Source organism: Haemorhous mexicanus, chromosome 1, assembly GCF_027477595.1.
Source record: "Haemorhous mexicanus isolate bHaeMex1 chromosome 1, bHaeMex1.pri, whole genome shotgun sequence".
Lineage (NCBI taxonomy): Eukaryota > Metazoa > Chordata > Aves > Passeriformes > Fringillidae > Haemorhous > Haemorhous mexicanus.
In genome coordinates this window covers 84872595-84888842 of record NC_082341.1, presented here as the reverse complement: position 1 = coordinate 84888842, position 16248 = coordinate 84872595, and the positions used below count along the sequence as shown (strand labels likewise).

Here is a 16248-nt window from a genome sequence, read left to right as displayed (position 1 = left end):
AATATTGTTGCTGCAAAAGTTGCTGTTCCACTGGACTTGATGCTGTTTGTGACTTATCTCTGCAGGTGTGCCTGACAGATGTGCCAGCTGTGCTGGCTTTGTGCTGAATGGAATTAATTTTCTTCACAGTAGCTGGCATGGGGGTACATTTTAGATTTGTGCTGGAAAAAAATGTAGATAACACAAAGATGTTTGTGCTGCCATTGCTGAGCAGCACTTGGAGCTGAGATATTCTCTGCTCCTCCCCCATTCCACCAGTGAGGAGAATGGGGGTGGACAGGGAGTTGGGAGGGGTCACAGTGGGACAGCTGACCCTGACTGACCAAAGGGACATTCCATACTATATGGCATCATGCTCAAACGGCAACATGGGGGAAGAATGAGGAATGGGAGGGATTTTTGGAGTGATGGGATTTGCCTTCCTGAATCTTGATGGGGCCCTGCTCTCCTGGGAAGGGCTGAACACCTTCCTGCCCACAGGAAATGGTCAATGAATTCCTTGCTTTGCTTTGCTTGTGAGTGTGGCTTTTTTCTATGTACTAAACTGCCTTTATCTCAACCCATGAGTTTTATAACTTCTAATATTCTCTCTTATATGCCACTGGGGGAGAATGAGGAAGTGGTTGTGTGAGAGGTCCTTAATTCAAACCATGACATCAGCATTATTTAATTAGTGTCTAAATAAATCTATGCTGTTCCAAATTAAAACAAAGAAACAAACTTAATCCTAACAGCAATTATAATTTTTCCAGTATCTTTGGTAAAGATATAAATTATTAGTAGCCTTACATTGACTCTTTGGGGCACCACTTATTTTAATTTGTTAAAGTCCAGCTGTATAAAGACAAAAAACAGTCTTAATTCTAGTAAAAGATGAAATTTGACTAAGCACGCTTTTACTTTGGCCCTTTAATTTTTCATTTTTCATCTTCAAGCCGAAGTAATCTAAACATCACTAAGTCACTGCATGGTAAAAAGCTGAAAAACAGGATGATGATTAACTCACACACAAAATTTGTACAAGGTAAAGATTTTTCAAATAACTACTAAATGCAGTACACTGAAGCCCAATGGTAGTTAGAAAAACAGAAGAAGATTCAAGCCAATAACATTTTGATGTATTACTAGTAGATACCTTGCTATTTGTAGAAGTCTTTCATGTCATGTACCTCCAGGGACTGTTCAAAATTTTCCTTTGTTTTGCTTTTAAAGCATTAATTTTTTAGACAATTGCTGCTATTTGTTCTGAAGCAAAACAGGCATATCAAAGAAAAACTTTTTTCCCACTGGAACCATGGAATTTCCATTTATGTAAAGGAGAAGTAGCATGACAGAAAAAAACTTTTTTAGTTCCCAGAAAGTTTTTTCTAGGTTTTTCTAATGCTTGAATAAAAGTGGGCATATTAGAAGAAATAATCATAAAATATGCAGAATTGGACAGGATCCACCACCAGGATCATCAGATCCAACACCCGACCCTACACAGGACACCCCGAGAGTCACACCATGTGCCTGAGAGCATTGTCCAAACACTTCTTGAACTCTCTCAGGCTGGTGCTATGAACCACTTCCCTGGGGAGCCTGTACAGTGCCTACCCACCCTCTTTTCCTTCAGGATATCCAACCTAAACCTTCCTGGGTTAACTTCAGGCAATTCCTCAAGTCCTGTCACTGCTCACAAGAGTGAGGGGATCAGTATCTGCCTCTCCCCTTCCCCTTGTGAGTATGCTGAAGACTGAAATGGTCTCCCTTTAATTTCCTCTTCCCCAGGCTGAACAAACCAAGTGACCTCATCTGGTTCTCATAACACTTCCCATCCAAGCCCTTCACTATCCCTGTGGCCGTTCTTTGGGTGCCCTCCAATAGCTTAATGTCTTTTTTTTTGTTGTGGCACCCAAAACTGTATACAGCATTTAAGGTGAGGCCAGTCCAGTGCAGAGCAGAGCAGGACAATTCCCTTCCTTTTCTGGCACCAAGATCTTAGGGGAGATCTAACAAACAGATTACTGCATTGGTATTAAACAAAAGTCTACAGCAGTTGACTTGGTTCCATACACAGAACTGCACTGCTTTAACTTCCTTTTCTATTTACATACAGAATAAAGGGAAACTGTGAAGAAGAGGTGATTGCAGGGGAAAATAAAAACCCATGACATTAAATAGTGTAACGCTCCTTGCAGTATCATATCATACAATACCAATCAAAAGTCAGTTACACTGAATTAACTTCCTTCTACGGAATAGTCACAAAAACTAATCACACGTTTAAGAGCAGCAAACATTTTTGACAGTCAATTTCCATTCAAATCATGTAGATGAAACAAAGGATTGCATTTTCTTTTAATTTGCACTCATAAATTAAATTAAATTTCACAAGGTTGTGGATTATAAGTATGACTGTGCTAAACTAAGTTCAGTTGTGTTTAGAATTCAAAATTATATCACTGCATTAAATGTAATACTTGCTTTCATTCAGTATTTTAAGTTGCTTCAATTAGTCTGGGGCATGACAATCTCTGAATTTGCTACCTTTTTAGTATAATGATTTCTTCAACCCATTGTCAAAAAATAGATGATTTTTGGATGGAGCCAACAAACTGGCCTGTAATTCACAGAGGAAAAAAGTTCCCTCAAACTCAATAAATAAGTTATAGATTATCTTCAAATACCAGAACAAACCAACAGAATTCATATATGGTATTTGCTAGTATATATATTTTTTTATTTAAAAAAGCTCTTCCATGTACTTCTATAACCTATCCCTTCCTACATTTCTTCTAACCACCTAGACCATCTTTTTTTACACATATCTCTGTCCCAATACAGCCGTTAAAATGATGAAAATGTACTTATTGATACTTTCTTGCCTTTATATGCCTTCTTACTATGCAAAGCTGCTATAATGAGGCTCATTAAGTTGAAAACTATCTGCCATGTTTGAGGACTTAAAAACTATAAATGACAGATAAACTAAGAAGTTCTAAATTATAAAGCTTCTATTAAACAGATGCTTCTGGTGTTTATGGAAGGATTTTTTTAAGAACTGTACTTATAAGCCTTATGTGAACAGCCCTCAGGGCAAATTTTACCATATCAGTATTCACAAGGGAAAAGCAAGCCAGGCAATAACACCAAATATTATATGATTCAGCACTAACTCTGTCTGCTCATTTTCATAAATTTCTCAGCATAAAAATTATTACTTCCACATCTGCAGATTGCTGTTATAGTCTCCTGACTTAATCATAACAAAACCTTTCTTTATCATCCTAAAACATCCTTCATCTATGTCCTCAGCATGCAGTGGGTCACATTGTTTTTATAGTGATCACTTAGGCTTTTTTATGGGCAGAGGTGAAAAATTGTAACAGACAAGCATTCGAACCTTTCTGAAACCAAGCAAAAGCAATTTGGGAATGCAAATATATTTTCTCAGCTTTTTTTCAGCTATGAAGCTTCTCTTTCTTTCTTTCTTTTCTCTTTTGTTTTGCCTATAGTTAACTACATTTTTGGTGTGTCTTTTTTTTTCACCGTCATTTTTGTCATTCATTAATTTAAAGGGCCCAGCGGTCATCTCTTGTATTGTTAGATGAAAGACTTTGTTTTTTTATGCAACTGAGAACAAGGGCATTTTTTATATTTTTATCAGTCCTGCAAGTCACATTACTATGGAAAAAAAAAGATAGCAAGTAGTCAGAGTTTTACAGTTTAACTATAAATTTCAGGAGTAGCACAACTGGGACCTAGGCAGGAGAGTGTATTTACTCTGAAAATGACTCTAGGAGCCCCATGCTACATGCTTAATGGTAGAAGAAGCAGTAAACCATTCATTTTACCCCCTTCAGCTTCTCTGTGATTTCCCTTCTGTATTCTCCCTTCCAGGTGGAACAATGCTACTCCTTTCCTTACATTGCTCTTGATTAAACAAATTTTAGATTCTAATTTGTTAAAAAGACATTCCTGACCTATTGAAATAAATTCTTCATAAAATATTATAAGGCTTGTAACAGTTTGTACAATAAAATACTATACTTCTTCATTCTGGATAAGAAAGCTCACAGGAAAGAAGGAAAATTAATTCATATTAGGCAAGCTTGCTGTGAACATTCTGCAACCTGCCCTGTTGCCATTCAGGAGATGCACAACTCAGGACACCTTCCGCTATACCAACATTTTACTAACAGCCTTCAAGAGAAAGTGCTCCAGATCTTTTACCTCACATTTACACCTGTTGACCCTCAGTCAGAAAGCAAAGGCATGCACAGTTTGGCATAACTTTAGAGTTGGATGTTTCCATCCTGTACATGATAATGAACAGAAGACATCGGTAGTCCAGTCCATCCCACTTGGGTGCAACTTTCCACATAAATACACTTCAAAATCTCTGTTTTTTCAGTAAAAATGAGGAAAGTGATAGGAACACAGCAATACTTTTTCATTATCAGTTGAAGAAATCCAAATTAAAAAAGGTCTTCAATCTTGTATGCCATCACTGTAGATTAGTCAGAGCTGTCCTTAGGTATATTTTTGGTTCTGAGCTGTATTTTGAGTGTGTCTCTTGGCACTCCTTTCAAAACTGTCTGTTGTGCCACCCTAAATCTTGCGTACATAGATCAGCTTAGATCTGTGCCACTGATTCTAAATACCATGACTGAGGCAGACTTGAATAGAAGACCAATCTAGCTTTCTTTACTCAAGACATTTTATTTCAGATTAAATAAAATATTATGTATTAGAAAAATTGAGGTAGTGTATATATATATATATATATGTGTGTATATATATATATATATATCTATATATATATATATATATATAAATATATATCTGAAAATTACAATTTACATGGAGAATTTCACAGGCAGCACGATCATTATTGGCTTCTATTTTAGTTTCCCCCACTAACTAGACATGGTGAAGAAGGTTCCATCCAAAGGCCATTTCACAGTTTCCTTTGTAATAAAGTTTAAAGTTATAATTTGCAATGCATTCAGGAAACTATACAGCCACTTTCTACCAAAATTCAGCTGAAAATGACTCCCCTGATCCCTTCTGCTCTTTTGAAGAACTGAATCTGAAATAAATGAGGATGCTACATGAAAGCTACAATGAATCCTAGAATGAAAGGTTTTATAAAAAATCAGTGACTTCAATATGAATCCTAAGATGGGGCAGCTGCATTGCAAAACGCCCTTCTATACTGAGACATTTTTGTTCTTTGAACAATGATGTAAGAATTTTTTTTGACCGTTCTACTTTACAGGCAAAATTATAGACGACAACCACTCCTTTTTTCTTTATATAGCCTTACCCTAAGAGTGAGATTATAGTCCTCCTCCTATACTCCAGCATAATAGCCACATTCTGACTCAATATTATACAATTAGGTGTGAAAAATAGCATTATAACATTTTTACTTGATCAAAATTTCTATCTTAAGCTTAAGCAAAAAATTTTGCCTTTTAGTTTTTTATTCTTCTTACTTCATTATTGCATTATTTTTTGCTCCCAATTACATTACTTATTTGCAAGAATGCAGCTTTTCAGAAAAAGATTAGAAAACATCATTCATATAAGCTTGAAAACAGTCAGAGGTGAAGGGTTTGGACAAAAATCCAGCATATGTTACTTTTGTTGTTAAAGTGTCTTACTAACTTTTTTAAAATTCGTTTATTAACATGTTCATTTTCATCATCTGCCCCTGAGTTTGTAACCCTCTAGAAAACAGTATGCATTTGATTTCTTCCAAGGTTGAGACAGATGACTTTTTCCCACATTGGGATCACAGACTTACATGATGATGAAGGTAGGGGTGAATATCCACATGATAGAGAAAGTGACATATTTTGATACAAGAAGTATTACTCAACTGAAGTTCCAAAAGAGACATCTGATCCATTTACTACACTAAACTGACATAAAATAATGGGCCAATTTCTGTTGCTCCATCTAGTTGCGTGCACCTCCACTGGGCACACATATTTTCTTTAACAGACACATCATCTTTACATGAAAATTACAAGAAACAAACATTGTAACTTTCCAAGCATCCTCACAGAGAAATTTACCAATAATCCCAAATTGTTAAGAGACATGGGTGAGGAGAAATCTCTCTACTTGCAGAGAAAGTATTTGAAGATCGTATTACACAATAGCAAATAGGACAGATTTTTTCATGACTAAATAAATATAATTTCCTGCTGCTACATGCAGAAGAGTCAGTAACATGGACTGACAGAACAAAAAGTAATAATTAATTTTTTTCAAAGCTTCTTGAACAGATACAAATTCCCAGAGATATAAACCAGTGCAAGTCAGCATATGTCCTCTGTACTCTTGGGTAAAATGTTTTCCTTCAAACTTTCATACCAAATCATAAGTCTGTATTCTCTGTACCCTCATGACTGCAGAAAAGACTTTAGACAAAAACAATTAGCCTCCTGCTCAGCTCCTTTTTATCGAAACCTCTCAAAACTTGGATAAGTGCCACTGATCTCCATTGAAAGTTACTGGATCTGTCCTCATGGGCAAAGCAGGCAGAACTCAGCATGTGGTCTGTAATGGCTCTTCCCTCCTCCAAAGATCTTGGGAGAACTCCTACTGGGTTCATGTTCAAGAAATACACACAGGATATTACTGCAAAGTGAAAGGGTTTCTTAGCTTTTGTACGAGCACTTAAACAAGTGGTTGATCTTGGTGACCTCACTCAAGGTTGTTTCAATATCACAGTTGCTGCTATTGTTTACATCCATGGCAATGCTCCACTCTATTGTAGTAAGCTTCTTTCCGTAAAGTTTTGTTTTTTTTTTTTGTGAAGGAAGTAAAGATTTTGTCCTTACAGTTCATTTTAAAGCACCAAATTATTTTTATATCACTTAAAAGTGATATAGAAGCGCTGGTTCTGTTGACAGGAAAAAGTTGTTCTGTGAAATAACATGTCATTAATGCGAGGCAGAACTACAAAGCCATGTCTCTGCAACATCTTAACAAGCTTCCTCACTGCAATTTCCAACAATATTCTAGAACTGACCTTGCCAATAAACAGAGTTTGGAAGAAGAAAAAAAAGTAAATCAAAAAGAATAGATTTCAGTCTTAGAGCACAGTATGTGGTCTCCCGACTGCTGACTTACAGGACTGCATATAACAATTTGAATAACAAAACATTTGAATAGTTCTTCTCAGTTAGATCAGTATCCTTAAATAAGAGAGAGTTAAACATCAAAGTGAACTGAGTTTAGGTGGCCCATACAGCACTGGAAAACTGTTTTTTAGAAATAAAATATACATTTATATTGGTCTCCACAAACAATACACACATATACATGTGTGTACACACACAAACATGAGTACACTAACAAATACATATATACAGACATCTAGATACGTAACTTGACCTATCTTCCCAAGATTTCTGTGACAATTCCCTCTGCATTATGCCTCAAGAACACAATCAGTCCATCTTCATTGCACTTCTCCAATAGATGTAGAAATTAACATATAATTTTCTAGTTCTTAAGTTGAGCTTAAGAAAGCTCTTTGCAGGCAGCTAACATATTCTGCCACAAGATTATACAATGAACCCATACTCGTACAGATGTCAGTACCAGACTTGAAGTATTTCTTAAGCACTGTTGTGCAATAACAAAAAATAAATCATTCCCACCAATCTTTGGGATAGCTATCATTTTCTCTGAGTGTAAGGAGGACAGCAAACCCTGATTCTCCATGATAGATATAAAAGTAAGGGTACACAAACATTTAAGTTCCAGAATGAGATATCTAATGGTATAGGAAAAAAAAGTTAACATCAGTAAGACTCATGAAATGCAGGGAAAGTTAATTAAAAATTGATTTCTATTAAAAATTCTTGTTAAAAGATCTGATTTCATTCCATTCAAAGTTTTGTGTAAACGTACTACCTTTGATCCATTCTCATAATTAATTTAGAAAAATGAAACCCCAGCCATTGTAAAAGCAAGCCATAACTCTTTTTCTTAGACATGCCAGAAAGTTTTCTTAATTAATCTCTGGTTTTAGATTCTCATGATTCCTTCCCCATTTTCATGGATTTTGTCCTCTTTCTTCATTATAAAAACACTTAAAATCATTTTTCCATTACAGAAAACCATCCTAATTTTACAAGAACTCTTAAAAATTGGTCAAAAGCTCTTTTCAAATTTCCCTAAACCAAATTCCTATTTAACAGAATTTTTAAGAATGAAAGGAACTGGAATGAATAGAAGTTAACATGAATTTGTGAAGTTAATCAAGCCCAGATTTCAAACTAGATTTCCACACCCACATAATCTGTGTTAACAGCTGAGTCTTTGGCAACATTTTTTCAGATGTCAGTTCATAAAATCTTTAACAAATTTTTATAAAGTTCAGGATATCTGAATCAGAGCATTCACATGCCAGATATATTAATTGCTCTTTTGTTTTGTACAATAATAATATACAGTAGCCTTTCCTGTTCCTTGAGTAACAGAATGATGTGAAACATCACATTGTTCTGTGAATTTATAGGCTAATATGGATTTACCCTGGATATTTATATAAGAAGATTTAGCAAAGTGCCAAAGAAGTTATAATTCCATAGTCTGTTGTGCCTTAGTCATGCCATTTAAGTAAGCCCTAGCAGCAGTTTCAGAGGGACTAACATCCCAAACTAATTTACACTTACTTATTCCACAGGAATGTCTTTGCAAGAAACTCATATGACATGTTGAACTTTAAATTCGAATTTTACCTTACTGTGTACTATATTCTCCACAAAAACTTTCTTTGTGATTATATTAAAATTTTCACTTTACAGTCCTCCAGAGAAATTGAATTCTGAAATCCTACTGTAAACCAAAAAATTTTTGTACTTATAATTATTATAGTTTATTTAAAAACTACTTTCCAAAACATACAAATAAATACTAAGAAAGACTATTACCATACTGTCTCCAATCCACATTAGAAGGTAAATTCAGCCACAAAATGAAGTTATTGAGTTCATTTAAGTAGGATGGCAGTGAATGGAAACCTTTTTGGTTATACCACACCTGGAAGAAAGAATGGAAAATGTCAATCAAAAATTAGTTCAGTCTGCATGCTGATCTGAAAGTTCACATACCTTTAAAAATTGCATGAAGGATATCTAATTCTTTTGTTATGACATTTATTTATAGAAGAAAGTCAACCAGGCAGAACAGAATTGGTTGATTTGCATAGATCTTTCAACAGAATGCAGCAGTTTTCTATTGTTGGAGCTGTACACATGTTCATTACTAAATTGATATTCTCTGATTTAATGGAACACTATGTCTCCCTTCCTTTACACACATGTGGTTGAACAAATAGAGGAATAAAAATGTGAAAACAACACCTGCCAGTTTGATAAAAAATGCAAAAAAGATGAGTAAAACTATTGCTTAAATTGGAAGAATCATTGAAATTCCAAAGAGACTTTTCTAAATGATACCTACATATGACACACAGCATAAAGTATTTAGGAACAGAGTATTCTAGAAATAGGGGAAAGAAAGAATCAAGGAGGCACTGTTTACAAGGTATGAAGCTGTTCCATAGACAAAGCTGTTCACTTTGCATTTTGATTCAGAATTCAGCATCAGTGGCTTGTTAAACATGGAGGAAATTGATGCAGACAAACCATCAAGCAGACAAGACAAGCCAATGTCTCTGAGGAATACAGGGAAAAAATTCTGTTGTAACATATACTTTATCTTCAGATCATGCAGATTCACCCTGATTTGATAAAGTACTCTTAATCCACTCTTCTACTTGCTAAAACCATTGCTGAGAGCTTGATATGTCCCAAAACCAAATATTCTGAGGTTTGAGTTTCCTCTGCAGTCAGAAATGAATTCCTATCACCCATTACTGTTAATCATAGTCCCTTAGAATCTATATTATCCATAATGATAACGAAGTCAAATTATTATGGATGTTTATTTTCAGTCTCAGTGACATTTAAAACCATCTGATTACTATCCATTTCTCACATCATAGCACCCTTTCTTCTCCCCCCTTTTTTTAAACAGTTGAAAAAAACTCCTAACCTTTCTGTCTTTGATATCAGCTGTTTCTACTCTGTATTTTGTACATCCTAGGTAGGGCAATCCTCATTGTGTCTCTGGACTCTGAATGATAATGCAAAGTGAACAGGATTTAATATAAATCTTTTTTGCCTTAACACTCCTCTTCTAAGACTTCAGTTTTCTTAATTTCATAGTTCCTAGAATTGCCATCTATACAGTTACATCTTAGAAACTTCCCTAAAGATTCTCTTATCATTCCTTGATGCTATTCTCATTTACTTGCAGATGATTCTGCCTTTTTTTTTTTTCTTTTTTCTTATACTATCCAACTACAATCCTTTCTTGGACCCTAGCTCTGGACTCTGTTTTTTCTGACACATTTTCCTCTATATTTCCCAGTGTAGGCTGCCTTATCTTCAGTTCTGTTTCTCTCTCTTAATAATTTTCTTCTGGTTAATTCTGACTACCTACTTTTTGAATTTCCACATTTTTGTGAGGTGAGTTTTACAATATTCTGAGTCTGTTTTATTTCTTCCCACCTATCCTAGATATTAATTCCAAGAACCACTCTGAGGTCCACTGTCATTTCTTCTCTGCCTCTCACCCTTTAATCTTTTTTGCCACAAGCTCTGTTGTAAAAAATCAAGCCATTTTGTAAAAAATTAACAGCTTTGATCTGCCAATATGCTTGCCTGCATTATCTTTCACATTTTCTACTCTTCTTTATGTGGTATTCACAACTGCTTGAAATCTCAACAGCATCATCAAATGATCAAGGTTGGAAAAGACCTTTAACATCGCCAAGTCCAATCACTAACCCAGCACTACCACTGTAACTCCTAGAACACTAAACAGCATCACCCAACATCAGATCCAAACACTTCTTAAACACCTCTTGAGATGACTCCACCAACTCCCTGGGAAAACTGTTCCAATTCCTGACCCCTGTAACAGTGATTTTTTTTTCCATTATCTTATCTAAATCTCGCCTGTTTCAGCTCAAGACAATTTTCTCTTGTTCTCTATGCAGGTACAGCCATCACCTCACTACAGCCTTCTTTCAGGGAGTTATAGAGAGGAATGAGGTGCCCCCTGAACTTCTTGTTCTCAAGACTAAATAAACCCATCTCCCTCGGCCATTTCTCATAAGACATATTCTCTAGACCCTTCACAAGCCTTGCTGCCCTTCTTTGGATACACTTCAGCACCTCAGTGTTATTTTCAACTGGGGTGCCCAGAACTGAGAACAGTACTTGTGGTACAGCCTCACCAATGCTGAATATAAGGTGAAAATCACTGCCCTGGTCCTGCTGGCTATGCTATTCTTGATACAGGCCAAGATATCACTACCTGGGCACATATTGGCTCATATTCAGCTGGTAGTCAAACAGGACCCTCAGGTCCCTTTTCTGCCAAAAAGCTCTCAAGCCACTTCTCCACCAGCCTGTAGCACTGCATGGGGCTGCTGGGACACAAGTGCTGGACACAGAATTTCACCTTATGGAACCTCATGCAGGCATCCTCCGCCCAAAGACTGAGTCTGTCCAAGTCTCTCTGAAAAGCCTTCCTACCTTCAAGAAGATCAACACCCACCCCCATACAGCTTAGTGTCATCTGCATATTTACTGAGGGTGCACTCAATCACCACATCCAGATCATCAACAAGGATGTTAAGTAGGACCAGCCCCAAAACAGAGCCCTGGGGAACACAGCCAGTGACCAGCCACCAAGAGGATGAAGCACCATAACTCTCTTGTCCAGCCACACAGTCAGGTGTTTAGCCATCAAAGAGTCAGCCATTCAAGCCACAAGAAGCCAGTTTGACAAGGAGCATGCTGTAGGAGACAGTGTCAAAGGCTTTACTGAAGTCTGGACATAAAATGTCCACAGCCTTTCCCCTCATCTGGTAAGCAGATCAGGTCAGGTTGATCATCGCAGGACCTGCCTTTCATAAATCCACATTGGCTGTGCCTGATCCCCTGGATGTCTTCCATGCGCCATGTAATGTAATAGCACATGGTACTCCAATGTCTCAAACCCCTATGTCCCCACATTAAAAGAAAAAAAAAAGAACAAAATCTAACGTCTTCTCCTCTTTGCAAAGTCATCCAATTCCTTTGTTCTTCTCCAGTTCATATAATAATTCCCACAAATTATTTCACAAACTAGATCTCCCATTCATCAATCAACAACAGCAGTCTTTAACAAAAGGTAGTGAAAGAAAACCTAAGATTCACAGGGAAAACTGAAAATCTTTGCACTGCAGGACCTCCTGTGTGAGTAGCAATCAGGGCAAAAAGACAGAAACAAGTGATCAAGGGTAACCTGTCTTTTTCATAGCCCTATACACCCATCTCAAATTCTATCATTTTTTGATAGGCTTTCACAGAATAAAAAGTTTTACATACATACATACATACGTACATACATACATACATACACAATCAAACTCCACTGCAATTGTGTCTGTTGCATTGGAAAAAAAAAAAAAGGCAATTAAAAAAACAACAAAGCAAAGTTCTGACAACACATCCTCATTTAATTTAGGTAGGGGAAAGGCCGCAAATGTTCAGAGAGCACCTTTGAAATAAATTAATGTAACCAGTATTGAAATGAATACCACAACAGAGAATTGTGTGCAACAATATATTTCAATATCCAACATGTTAATTTCAATATCCATGTTAATTGGAATTATCCTCCAAGATGCATTATGTAACTGAATCAAACCATGAGGAAATAACCAAATGGATATTTAATTTATTATAAACAGGAAAAAAAGACATTTGAGGTTGTTCATTTCACCAGAAGGTCTATTTAAGGTCTTTTTTCTAAAGACTTGTTTCTTATCCAAAATTATTAACAAAGGTAAAATATTAGAAAAGGAAATGTACTAGCTCTAGCTGAAACAACTTTCATATTTCTTTTGTGCCACACAGGTAATTATTTACAGTGGGCAGAAAAAAGCTGAGGACTAGAAAACTATATACATCAATGCAATTAATTTTTATTTGATTCATAGTTAGGAAAATTAATTCCCAAGGTAAAGCACAACCCCTCACCACCAGATTGAAGTTCTATGAAGACATGTTTTACATTATTACATAATCTTTTACTTGCTATTAATATTCCAGAATAAAGCTAGACTTACATTTCAACTAATACATGGCCTATCAAGAAAAAGGATGAGAAGGAGCAGAGAAGTCCCTCAGCATTGCTGGACCAGATTAATGATTGATATTAAACTAGAATGATGTAATTTTTTCCTCTGGACACTTATACAATTACTGTACTGTAAAGCCTCAAGTCCCAACCTTTGGGATTGGAAAAATATACTCTTCCAAATGACATGTGAACAGAACAATTTGCCTTTTGGCAATACTTAAAATTACCACATGTTCTTCCTATATTTCATTATGTTATAAAAACCAGCAACTCTGAAGCTATTATGGAACAATTTTTTTGGCCATATTACCAAAGAAAGTCAAAGAATATACAGTCAAGAAAATAGAAAAAAAATTGAGAAGTTGTGCTGTTGCTACATGGCACCGATCACCAATGAATGCCAATAATCAACAGTTTTAATCAGCCCTTTTTGTCATGTTGTGGATATGTTCTCTCTCTTGTGTGCACATATACACCTTCGTCATGTGCATGCATATACCATGTATGTAGTATATACAGCACAGTATGATTAGGTACAGTAAAATAGTTACTAAATAAATATTTTTAATTTGAACAAGAAAAATTGTTGGCTTTTCAAGTACTGGAAAAGAATGTATAAAGATTCAGAAATTTTCTAAAATGAAGTGAATCATACAGCAATTCTCTTCAAATGCAAATTTCTCATTTTCTTTTATACCAGGCCATGTAAATGGTACATTCACTGTCTCATGAACAGACCTAAAAGGTCAAAGTAAAAATCTGGTCATTAGTTACTGAAAGGTTAATGCAATAACTTGACATTGAATCCCCTGAAAGACATTTCCAGGAGATGCTTTTGATAACACAATGCCCTTTATAAATTTACTCCACTATTTGCTTTGGGTCTGAAATATGAAGCTTACTTACTAAGAGTATAACTATAATTTATCCCTGTCCTGATGGAAAGTGGTGCTCTATACCAAACACACTAAAAAAAAAAAAAGACCACAGTGCAAGCATGTCAAAACAAGAATCTAAAATGATTAAGGATACACAGGAAAAATTGGAAGTCAGGAAAAAAAAATATTGCTGAAAACTTTCAGGTTTCTCATGAAGGAATGATGGAACTGGAGTTCAAACCTATAAAATATATGGGACTAGAAGAGAGATTACAAATGAACAAAATGAAAATCTCTATATGCTCAGATTTATATATAAAATAGGGAGATTTCTAACAAATTGTACAGAAAAGGCATTAGAAACAGGAAGTTGTTTTGCAAAACCAAGCATGAAATTACATTGGACTGGAGAAAATCTATGTTTTTTCCTAACACTTTGTCTCAAAATGGATTTTGGGACTGAGCTTATTTATGCTGTTCCTTGTTTTCCTTTTTTTTAATAAGAGCAAATAAAATCTATATTTACATTTTAAAAAATTAAAGGCAGAAGCAACTTTCTTTCATATCCTATTCTAGAATCTGGAAAATGTACAGCTCCCTCTTAACAAAACTTGTTTGCCTCAAATTCAAAAACAGAGACCCCTCACTGATATGCATCATTACTTCTCCAAGACTGCTCCTCCTCTACTTGTAATGCACCTACATTTGAATGAATCCCAAAAATCAAAGAAGGATTATTCTAAGCACAACTGAAACAAAGGGCTTTTCCTTAAGGCCTTTTGGTATGCAGTGGCCATGAGAGGTTCAGTATCTCCATATTGTGAAACTTGGATGAGACCTGGAGGCTAACAAGCACTTACCAGGGCAGGGATTTTATTTCCCTTGGAACATTTTAGAAAGGTTCTTTTGAGAAAAGAATAGTATGCTTGTTATGCAGAAGGAGCTACTCCTGGAAGAGATCTTTACTCTTAGGGGGAGGGTGGTGAGAGAAATGAAGCTAAATAAAGTATCCCTTGTAGGCATGAAAAAGCATAAACAGCAACACATTTTTGTGATTTGGCCAGTTCTGACATCAGCTTTTTACAGATTACAAACAAAAAATATTATTTGGTTGACTATCTAAAAGCAAGTTTTAACCTTAGATTCTAAAATGAGTTCACTGGGAGAAAAAAAAAAGTGATATCATTTGACTCATTTAAAACAGTTTCTCAAACACAGGAGATTACTTCAAGAATTATGAACAGAGACAATAAGAGACAGGATATTTTCCCAATTATTCAAGTGCAAGGATTTCATGTAATGATTTTTTATTTCTAAGTGCTATGATGTCTGAAGCTTGGAAAAGTAATCAATACATACACAGATGTGCACACATACATGCAACTCTTACCTTAGCCAGAGGCTGAGATTTGGTGTTATTCAATTTTTTATTTTGATGTTCAAATGTTTTCGTTCCTCCAAAAGACCAACCACCATATCTGATAGTAGAAATTAAAGTAACAAAAAGTTATCTGCCTTAAGCTCTGCCGTTTTCTTGCAAGGGTATATATAACAGTAAGATAATGCTTTATTTTTCAACTGAAAATAAAACTTCACCCCTCACAAACACTTCCTCGTTAAAAAGAAGAGGGACAATGTAGTTTTTAACCAGGTGAATGTTATTGGCTTTTTTCCAGCAAAAGTATTCCCTTAGATAAGAATTTTTGCTTTCTGAAAGCTGAAATCTTTGAGCAGCAGGAAGGGTTGTGAGGAAGTGAGGTATTACTGACCTCAGAAGCATCTTAAACAGCTTTATTTCTTCCTACATCATTCGTATATTAGCTCAAATCTTTCATCCAAAGATGCTTACTTCTATTTATATCAAATCAGATGTCCCTTCTTTTAATATATAAATGGCTAACACTTTCTTCTTCTCGATAAAATCACACATGGTCTAATATTTCCACTTACATTATCAGCAGTGATTGAGTTTTAAAGGCACATAAATAAACTTCAAAATACAGAAGATAACCTCTGTTGCTGACATCACAGAATATGAAGTATTGCCAGGGGCACACCAGCCCTTTTTACTTCAAAGAAAATATTAATTGGAGCATATCCACCTCTGTTTGATTGAGTCTCTGAGGAATGAAAATTATTTTGTTCACCTGGTGAACAA

The 16248-nt window shown here is 35.6% G+C and overlaps 1 protein-coding gene across 1 annotated transcript in view; it reads right to left on the bottom strand.

The window, feature by feature from the left end:
* Positions 1 to 16248, bottom strand: part of ABCA13 (ATP binding cassette subfamily A member 13) — a 168221-nt gene that overhangs the window by 50542 nt on the left and 101431 nt on the right. The window contains exons 40-41 of the mRNA XM_059852346.1: positions 15481 to 15568; positions 8943 to 9051 (exon numbers count right to left, since the gene is read on the bottom strand). Of these exons, the coding sequence (XP_059708329.1) occupies positions 8943 to 9051; positions 15481 to 15568 (197 nt within the window). The remainder of the gene's footprint in view (positions 1 to 8942; positions 9052 to 15480; positions 15569 to 16248) is intronic.